General features: G+C 43.7%; 1 protein-coding gene across 29 annotated transcripts in view; it reads right to left on the bottom strand.

Moving 5' to 3' along the window:
* Positions 1-10,362, bottom strand: part of Erc2 (ELKS/RAB6-interacting/CAST family member 2) — an 860,860-nt gene that overhangs the window by 201,812 nt on the left and 648,686 nt on the right. For 19 of the 29 annotated variants that reach the window (XR_010058279.1, XR_010058280.1, XR_010058281.1 and 16 more), the window contains 2 exons: positions 5,482-5,629; positions 3,806-3,934 (listed from right to left, as the gene is read on the bottom strand). Coding sequence is in view for 25 of the 29 variants with exons in the window: in XM_063275106.1 (XP_063131176.1) it covers positions 3,806-3,934; positions 5,482-5,629 (277 nt within the window). In the remaining 4 variants the exon portion in view is untranslated. Of the gene's footprint in view, positions 1-3,805; positions 3,935-5,460; positions 5,630-10,362 lie in introns of all 29 variants that reach the window. The other 10 variants (XR_010058282.1, XM_063275115.1, XM_063275117.1 and 7 more) reach the window with 2 other exon arrangements.

Genomic DNA, 10,362 nt, shown 5'->3' with positions numbered 1-10,362 from the left:
GGTGGTGAGAACAAAATGAGACACCTTTAGGGAAGATGCTGTTCTGCACATTGATGCAAAGAGTGGCTGGACCACGTACTTGCTATACGTCTAGGCCTAGACAACACTACCATAGAAGGAGGGTACAGCAGTCAGACCGTAGGCATCGTACAGAGGTTCAGCCAAAGAGCCTTGCTCTAGCATCAGCTGAAAATCTGAGGAGATGGGAGAGACCGTCATGAGTCTTCTTTATTGTAGCTTTAATGAAAGTGCCGATGCTTCTAAATTCATAAGCCAACCCCTGGGAATCCTTGGAAGCTGCAACACTGGATTCTGAACTATGCATGTGGAGAGATCTGGCTCTGCTCTCGGGCTGGCGATATATTCTACTTCGTGATTATTGAGAATTTCTAGCCCAGAGCAGGTGTCTCTTAGCAGATCCTACACAGGCGTCCTGCGTAGCTCACTTCACCGCCCCTGGCTTTCTCCATCCTTCTGTGGCCCATTGTTGCCCACTACTGTCTGCTCTGCCACACTTCAGCTCTGACAGCTCAACTCATTTTTAATCCCAGAAGCCTAGTGGCTTGCCCTCTGCTTCCAGAGTCAAATCCTGTCTAAGGGCTGTACCGGTGGTTGCCCCTTCCATATAACACTCCTGCCTCAGGGTCTGCAAGGACCCCCTCGACTTGCATTACCTTTTCTCAAGATTCCCTTTCCTTAGGAAATTCTTCTCACTTACTGTAATTTTAACTCTCTGACGCTAGTCTCCACCAATCCGCTGCTCTCCTGTTCTTCCCTACACGACTGTGCATGTTATTTTGTTTGTGCCCTGTAGTTAACAATTTTGTTGTTTACTGCCTTCATTCCATGAATAAAATTAAGTCCTATAAGGAAGGTATCTTCACTCAGTTTAGTTCCTAATTAATATTTCAAAATTGTCTAATACTCTAGACACAGTAGGGACTCAGTAAACGCTTGCCAAGTCAAATATCTATAGGGTACCTGCTTTCAGCATAGAAAACAAGCCCTTCTGTCCTTCATGAGCTGAGGCACTGGAATTGGCTTCCTTGGATGACATCCGTGAACTGTAGACCCAATGGCCGGTGCTAGGTGAACAGTACAGGTTCGGGATGTCCTTACTTTAATCCCTAGAAGAGTTAAAGAAGGGCAGCCATACTGCAGTGTCCAGCCTAGCAGGAGCTAAGTCACAGCACTCCACCAGCCTTGGAAGCCATCTCTGCACTGCAGAGGGGGGTGCTATGACAGTGGTTAAACCAACTGGCCTCTTGGAATGTTGACTTGATCAATTTCAACCCCCCAAAAAAACAAAAGATGCTGCTGCCTTTCTCATCATGGTAGGAAAAACAGACGAATTACCAGCAACTAGCGTAGAGACTGATGTGAGGAAGAGAAGCTGGGTGGCTACTGATGAAGAAAAACAACATAATAGGTGTGTGTGTGTGTGTGTGTGTGTGTGTGTGTGTGTGTGTGTGTGTGTTTATGTATGTGTATGTGTGTGTCTGTGTTTACATTTATGTGTATGTATGTATGAGTGTGTGTATGTATGTATGTGTATTTGTGTATGTGTGGGTATGTGTGTGTGTCTGTCCTGGGTGGCTACTGATGAGGTAAAACAACATAAGAGGTGTGTATGTGTGTGTGTGTGTGTGTGTGTGTGTGTGTGTATGTGTGTGTGTGTATCTGTGTGTATGTGTGTGTATGTATGTGTGTATGTATGTATGTGTGTATGTATGTATATGTGTGTGTATGTGTGTGTATGTGTGTGTATTGGTATGTTTGTGTGTGCATGTGTGCATGCATGAGTGCACATGTATGTCATTTAGGATTGGACAGTGGAGAGACTTTCTGGAGAAGATACACTGACTAAGTTTGTATAACATAGTTGGTATAACATTGTGTATCTCATGAACTAGAAAGCCTCACTACCTGTTCAGACACAGAGGCGGCTGTCCCCATAACCTTTCTTTCTTCTCCAGCATCCTTGCCTCTGAGAGAACTATGTTCTGCCCAGTCAGGCAAGAGCTGAAAAACAAGAGAGGTTTCAGGCTCATCTTCCCTGGCAGGTCTCTATCTTCATAGGCTGCACCCATGAACCAAGCACAGTTAATGAGTATTATGCACTGTCACCGGGGTCTAGGGCACTTGACATGTCTTCTTGATGTTCTCCAAATGCTTGAGAGTTAGGGGAAGGGGGCTAGGAAGGCTAGGTGCCAGTATCTGTCTTCTCTCTCCACCACACTTCAAATGCATGTTCTCAGTGAGCTGTAATTCCCATCTCTGCGCAGGGCGACACTGAGGACTGGCAGTGATGGTAATTGGTTATCTGCCATAGCAACAGCAGAAGGGATAGATGGGGTATAGACATATAGCACTTGTATGTGCCAGGCCATGCAAGGCACTCTGCATACCTTGCACTTCAAGGTTTTGAATTTGTTTATTAGACTCATTGACGGAGAAACTGAAGATTGGGGAGAAGTCTACAGCCACTCAGATACCTTGTCCAGAGAAGGGATGCAAAGGAAGCAGTTCAAGCCAGTATACCTTTAGTAAAGTCTGCCTAAGACTGTGTGGCCTGAGCAACGTGCTTATCCTCTCTGGACATCATGCTTTCATCTCTAAGGGAATCACCCCAGGCCTCAGTTATTGGGTTTTAGTGAGTGAATACATGCAAAGACCTTAGAGCCATTCCTAGCCAATGGTGTAAGCTCACGGCTACTAGACACTACTTATGATGTAATCAAACTAACTAAGCCTAAGAACTCCAGGCTGGTGTTGGTTTGATATGGGTATTTAAGCAACTACTTTGGATGTGGAAGGCATAGGAATGTCACCATTTCTAGAAATACCCACTTACTTGTCACCCAGGACTACTTCCTGCATGTGGCAGGGTATGTGTGTTGGGGTAGTAGGCTTATATCAATAAGCCTGAGACATACTGCCAGCTGTGGGCCTTCGGGCTATATAATTCAATACTCTTGGACCTCCCCTTAAAAAGGGAGAAAACTCTGGTTCCTATGTACAGAACTGCTATGATGATAAGGGGAAAAAAAATCTCTGAAAGATCTTGAACACAAAGCCTATACCACAGCAAACACTCAACAGAGGGGAGATGGAATGGACTTTACAAATAAATTAGCAATGTTTTTAGAGTCATAATCCCTTTCAACGAAGATACCTAAATGTGGGATTTTTTTACCACTGTCTGGTAGGTAGGATGGAGGAAGAATTTCAAGACTAAATATATCACCAGGAGTCCCCTCTCCTCTATTGCTTTCTCTTGATAAAAACCCTTCCAACTCTGCCTCAGTCTAGGCGGGAGACCAAGTCACACATTAAGGATAGCCAAGCACCCTATATCTCCGAGATGAGCCTGTCTCAGAAAGAGGGCTCTGCACAGTTTCCCTCAGTTTTTACTGGCATCCGAGAATGCGTTTTTATGATGCTGATAAAGAAGAGCAGCTTGAAAACCTCTTATTTGACGAAGTAGAGGATGATAAAAAGTACCTAAGAGATAGAAAAAAAACAAGCCCCTCTGATTGGTAGTAACATTTCAGGCCCTCACTGGCTTGTCAGCCTGACCAAGCTATTTGACCTTGAATGGTGGCCACTATATTTGGAACCATTGGGAAAAACAAAACGTACAAAATAATACTGAGCATCATAAGATGATGCTGTCTTCTCTGGTTCCAGACTTCATGGCCACCAAATCCTAGAAATCTACACAAGAGGTAACGGTCAAGATAAGAGGTAATTCTTCTGCACACCCACCCCACAATGAGGTGTGTTTCCTTAGCAGCTGACTGACCTGAGACCTCTGGCCCATGTATGCATCGTAGCTGGACCCGTGGTACTTGGCCGTAAAATCTGGGCTGTAGCCAGCATCACAAGTGCACGGAATATTTGAGCACGGGGGCTGTTTCCTAGGCCTATAGACCTGTGGGAGAAAGCTACAATGGTTAGGTGCAGGAGGGGAAGGTGCTAGGTACTCAGGGAAGGACTTGGGGGAAAGCAAAGGATGCTTATCTTGACTTTCTGTGCCCAAGTGATTGGAAAAAAACAGTGTAAAAGATGCACAGCCCCAAACAAAGAGGTCAGATATAAGCGGTTCCTGAGCCTGGGGCCGGTGAGAGCAAGGCATGCCATTCTGTGGAATGACCCCAATGTCTGGCAGCAACTGAGACCCTCCCTCTGCAAGGAGAAAGTGCCCAGGCATGGCAGTGGTCTCTCTCTGTCTTTCAGCAAGGCAGTCCTACAGTAAATGGACTCAAGCTCACCGTGACTAAAGAAGGTCTTTTCCTTCCTGAGGAGGGGGAGAGGTGGCATTCTGTAGGGTTGGAAGGCTTATCCCCAGGTACTGTTCTCAGCACAGTTCACTGTGGTAATAAAGTGTCCGTCCCAGGACCTCAAACCAATGCAGACACCATGTGGTAACCATGAGCCATGGAACGTTTCAGGGCCACAGGTTCTAGTCGAGATGTGGTGGCCACCTCATCACCTTATGAGGCCGCACACACCACTGCGCCAAATAGGTTTTATAAAGTAAGGTTGTGACTGAGTTTTTTTGACCACTGCTTTACCAAAGTCCTCATCATACATAAAAGTGATTTCCCTACCCTCCACACATGTTGGGGAGAGAACATAGAAATAGGCAAGTTCTCTCTACCACTGAGCTACACCTTGGTCCTTTCCCAAGTTATATACGGAGAAGAAACAACATCTGTAGATTTTAGGGATGGTTTCCCAGTATTCCTCAGATATTATTTCTACCTAAGCTGCTTCCAGAAACCCCCTCCACAAAGCAAAGAGCTTTCTGTAAAAGTTGAAACCCCTTCCATTTCTCTAAGACAAGTAACCTGGCCTAGAGAGAAGGAAATAAAGAATAATGGGGGTCAAACGGCTGATTATAAATTAGAATGAATAATAGCAGACAGGTCTCCAAGCCTAGTCTAGTGGGACTAGAGTTGGGAGGTGCTCCTTCTAGGAAAGATCCTAGAGGAAACAGCTGAAGAGCAAAATCTAGAAAAGGAGAGAGAGAGAGAGAGAGAGAGAGAGAGAGAGAGAGAGAGAGAGAGAGAAACTTTTGGAAGTAGATGAAGGGAGTTTTCCCAGAGCCCAGAAAGTGAGCGAGATCGAAGGGAAAGATAGTCCCCAGAGTTCAACTAGGTGTTTCTAGGATTTAATTAGTAATGCAAGACTACTGAAAGGAAGAGAGCTGAGGGCTATTTCTGCGAAGGTGATGCTAATATAAAAGAAAGGAGAAGCGGTGCCAGTCGCAGGCCACACAAGCCCAGCCACATGCACATCTACAAGGAGAAGCAGGAACATGGTGTTTTAGCAACAGCGCGGGCTGTTTTGCTCCTACCTGGTTGTAGCTGTGTGAGCCTGCAGAATGGACATGAGACAATGAAGGATAGCAAATCCCAGGGAAAGCACCGAAGCCCCAGACCCAGCAAGACACACCTGGCGTGCAGGACGCCCCACCTGCTGCTTTAACTGATGCACCAGTCGGTCTTTCTCCCGCTTCAGTGCCATGACTTCCTCCTGCGTCTTTTTCTTCTTGGAGGCAGATAACTCCAGCAAGGCAATGTTTGCATCCTTTTCACTGATGGCCGCAAGTAACGCTTCCTGTCTGGTAAGACAAAGATGATTGCGATATGGTTTTTTTTTTTTTTTTATAAAGTGAAAAACAAAACCGAAAACACACCCTCAAATAACTGGCATCCGTAGTTTGGTTGAGCCACAGATCATTACGGAGAGGTGTGGAAAGGAACTATAAACAGAACCGAAGGTGCACCCGACTGCGTTCTCAGATGGACAAAGAGGCTGGGTCAGAATCGCTAAGACTGGCTCATTGTGTCATCCGAGAGGCTTTAAACTCAGCTACAAATTAGAAATGGGAGGGCCTCAAGATAAACATCTACTCCTGACACAACTCTGTCCATCTACCAACCCGTTTATCATCTGCCAATACGGCTCTACATCTCTAAGGCGCTCCAACAAAACTCAGCAGCAAATCATTATCGTGAGATTTGACACATGACATTATTCTTCTGATGTCAGGTAGAGATTGTTACAAGACTCTCCTCATTTTCAATTTATTTAGTGAATGTGACCCTCGTTTTCATTTCATAGGCATTGCCTGTGACACACAGCTCCAGGTTTCAGTCCAATGTGTCTTCTGCAGAGAAGTTTCTCCAGTTACCATATCTCATAGCAATGTCCCCGCCTGCCACCCTGTATCCCCACTTGGATTCTGTCGCATCACACTAATCTTCCCATGTACCCTTTGCCACTCGACAGGAGTGTGTATATTCATTACGTGTGATATCCTCTCAAACTGGAGGCCTCATTTATCCCTGTCAATTCCAGCTCCTAGAAGGAGCTGTGGGTGATCAGAAACGTTCGCTCTATATTAGATGTGGTCACTTTTTAACTTTTATAAACTTTGCAAACATAATTCACCTTCTTCTTTAAAATAAGTTGTCCTATAATTTCCATACATATATTGAGCCACACATGCTGTCCCAACACCATCATGCATTCAAGGATGTGCATTACACATGTGTGCACATGTGCACACACACACAGAGAAACACTAGTAATAATATTAAATATGAAATGTTTCCCTCTGGGTTCATTTATGACCTCTGATTATTTGGAAGTCTCCAGTTGTTTCCTCCCATCTTTAGAGTCTATTTTTAGAAATGTACTTGTTACACATTGCAGCCTAGTCTAGGACAATTTTTTTTTTGACAAGCAAATGGCTTTCTTGGGTGTGTTTCTTGGGTGTGTTTCCTAGATTCCTTCTCTGTCCCTACCACATGGAACACTTATGTTTATTCCGGATGCTTCAGAGGACCTCGTAGCTTCAGGGGAGCCTCAATATTAGGAATTTTGCATGCGTATAAGTCTCAAGACTGAAACTTGGTCATGCACTTGGGCTGCATTTCCTTATCCCTGTCATCAGAGTTGGCTTCTTCTAGATGTTTGGACAAGGTGGCCACTATTCCCCCAACCAATTTTCATGGCATGGATCTGTAGGATCTTTCTGGCCTCTACTAATGCCTGGCAGTGTAAACTTCTGCCAGAGGCTCAGGCTGATGTCCATAAGAGTAGAACGTATCAGGAAATGTCTCCCCCTTTCAGATAAAAACCGGTAGAGCTCACACTAGAAGCTTCACTAGGTAATACCTTGAGATGGCAAACCTGTGTATCACTCTGCTATTGCATTTTCCTCTAAGATACTGGGCTAAAGGCCTTGTGTGGACTTCAAACAAGGGAGAGCCCCAATTCTCAGGTTTATATCCAAGTCTTTATCACTCATGGTCTTTTCATAAATACACTTCACTGAGAGCCGTGAATATTTTTAAGTTTTTGAATGGCTGAACCAAATTTCTGAATATGTGGAGGAAAACAGAAACACATTATTTAAACTTCCCATTCTTTTCCAGTGTTGGTCATTTTCCCTAATGTGCCTCGACACACCACAAGGGTCACCATAGCATTTTACTCTCTCCTCCTAAGCTGACATCAAAAATACTTTTTTCTATAGGTGTTATATAAACGATCACATTAAGGAAATCTTGAGGTAAATTGTGTTCTCTCCCTCTGGGTAACTCTTATCTCTTTACAATTATAGGGAACCATTTAGCATGCCGATAAAGGTCTTAGTGATGCATGCGAACATTTAAGTTGGCTGGGAAACTGGTCATCAGGAGGCTGTGTTTCTGTACATTGTAGAAGCAACAGTATCATCTTCTCTTCTGATAAATTCTTCCAAGATAGTGGTATAGCAATGAGCCTTGAAGGACATGGGTGGTCTCCCTCTGGGTCAAAGGGAACGTGTGCTTGCTATGCCATATGGTAGTGATGAGCCAGCATGCTATTACCTGTTACAAAGTATTCAAGTCCCTAAGAAGGGAGTTGCTCTCCTGTGATACAAACAACTGTGCGAATGTGGTCATCTTGTCTCTGGGAGCAGTTACGACAGGGATAGATGCAGACACGCTAATGCCGACCTCTGTGTTATCAGCTGTAAAGTCGTATATCACTGTCCTGGCTAGTTTGTGAGTCAACTTGACAGAAGCTGGAGTTATCACAAAAAAGGAGCCTCAGTTGTGGAAATGCCTTCATGAGACCCAGCTGTAAGGCATTTTCTCAGCTAGTGATCAAGGGTGGGAGGACCAGCCCTTTGTGGGTGGTGCTGTCCCTGGGCTGGTGGTCTTGGGTTCTATAAGAAATCAAGCTGAGCAAGCCAGGGAAGCAAGCCAGTAAGTAACATCCCTCCATGGCCTCTGCATCAGCTCCTGCTTCCTGACCTGCGTGAGTTCCAGTCCTGACTTTCTTTGGTGAAGAACAGCAATGTAGAAGTGTAAGCTGAATAAACCCTTCCCTCCCCAACTTGCTTCTTGGTCATGATGTTTATGTAGGAATCGAAACCCTGAGTAAGACAATCACTGACACAGAAGTCTCATCTTATCCCTTGCAAGCATGACTGATGGGGGACTGCCTGCTACACGTCACTAGAGACAGCCTCAAACCCTCCATAGTTCTGGAGATGGAAGTGAATATCCAACAGGATCCCAAACGGAGAGAGTGAGAGACATGGACTTACCTTTACCAGTTTTCTGTTTATTTCCTGCTATGTGGTTCCTTCCTTCCACAAACACCATCAGAATAAATGTTACACACTGTAAGTAAATCCTTGAACGCACCAAGAAACAGCAGGTACCAGCTTTGTAGACATAAATGTTTTCAGCAAAGTGATTTCTGTCCTGTCTGTCACTCTCAGGCTTGATGTTTGGATAGGGGCACACAATTTTCACATGTGCAAGTCTGAGACAATCTAGGTTGACTCCCACTTGAAAATGTCAAGAATCTCCTAACGAGGCTTCCTAAGTCTTCTTTTGCTCCCTTTGCCGATTTTCCTCTTCCAAAGGAAGTTTGATGTTTCACAGCTTTAATAATAATGCTTAAATGTTACCATAACCCAAACACTGAGCATTTAAAACTTCCCTTCCCCATGAATCTATAATTCAGGGGATTCAAGGGTTTAACTTTTCCTTTTATAATACTATTAAAAGTAATAACAGTGATAGTGGTAATAATAATAACAACAACATCAATAATGTTATTATTATCATTATTATTGCCAGGAATTTTTTCTCCATCTTTATTAACTTGGGTATTTCTTATTTACATTTCAATTGTTATTCCCTTTCCCGGTTTCCGGGTCAACATCCCCCCAACCCCTCCCCCTCCCCTTCAATATGGGTGTTACCCTCCCCATCCTCCCACCATTACTGTCCTCCCCCAAACAATCATGTTCACTGGGGGTTCAGTCTTTATTGCCAGGAATTTAACCAAAGTGTAATATATGCCTGGTAAGCACTCTACTACTGAGTCACAAATCTAGACCCAATAAATAAATTTTTAATTCTCACTTGAGTGTTAAAGAAAAATACAAATTAATTTCTAATACTTTATAGATGCTATGGCCAAATATAGCTCATAAAAAAACTTTTACAAAAATATTTTCAAGCCCACTCATCAACATTAATATTCATAAAAATGATCCATTTGGTCCTTCATTTTTGTTTATTTTGGTTGACCAATGTGTCTTATATATGTTTATACTGTACAATTATAAAACTCTCAGTAAAATTCATTTAATGAAGATCATATGCATTTTGAAACCCTCACGTAAATACTGACCAGAAACTAATATGATTCCCTTTAAAACATATTGATATTCATGGTAAATAATTGTAATCATTGCATTAAAGGAGCAGTTATCAGAAGATAACTGAAATATATAAAGATTCCGAAGCATATCACCCACCAGGGTATTTGGAAGGGTTAAGACTGTCTCCGGCTGCGTTTGTACAGTTAGCTATGAGAGGTGAAGGCTCCAGGTTGGCACAACCATCGCAATGCACTTTATTCAACCAGCTTCACAAAATGACCAGAGAGGGGGAATTCAAGCACTTGTTCTACTGCCTACTGTATTTAAGTTACGAAGAGCCAACTTCTGTGCAGTGGTGGGTTTTCATTATCTATGCTTCACGAGCATCCTTTTTCATAGCGATACTGAACGTAGTTAGAAAAGGTGAGCTTCATCTCGCCAGCTCCATAGCTCGTATCTATGCTTTTACAGCTCCTGGGAGCCCACTTGCCAATCCGCTGCCACAGCGTACCTGCACTCACTCACACACTTCAATGAAACACGTGAAGCTCTGCTTGAAGAACACAGTTAACAATCTCTGCTTTTCTCACCATGCGGAGAAGTTTGGTCCAGTCACTTGAAAAGTTAAAACAACGTTCACAGTTCCAAGCAACCATTTTAAGGTGTCCAGTTAAGAA

Source organism: Rattus norvegicus, chromosome 16, assembly GCF_036323735.1.
Source record: "Rattus norvegicus strain BN/NHsdMcwi chromosome 16, GRCr8, whole genome shotgun sequence".
In the NCBI taxonomy this organism is placed as follows: domain Eukaryota; kingdom Metazoa; phylum Chordata; class Mammalia; order Rodentia; family Muridae; genus Rattus; species Rattus norvegicus.
This window is presented reverse-complemented; position numbering and strand designations above follow the sequence as displayed.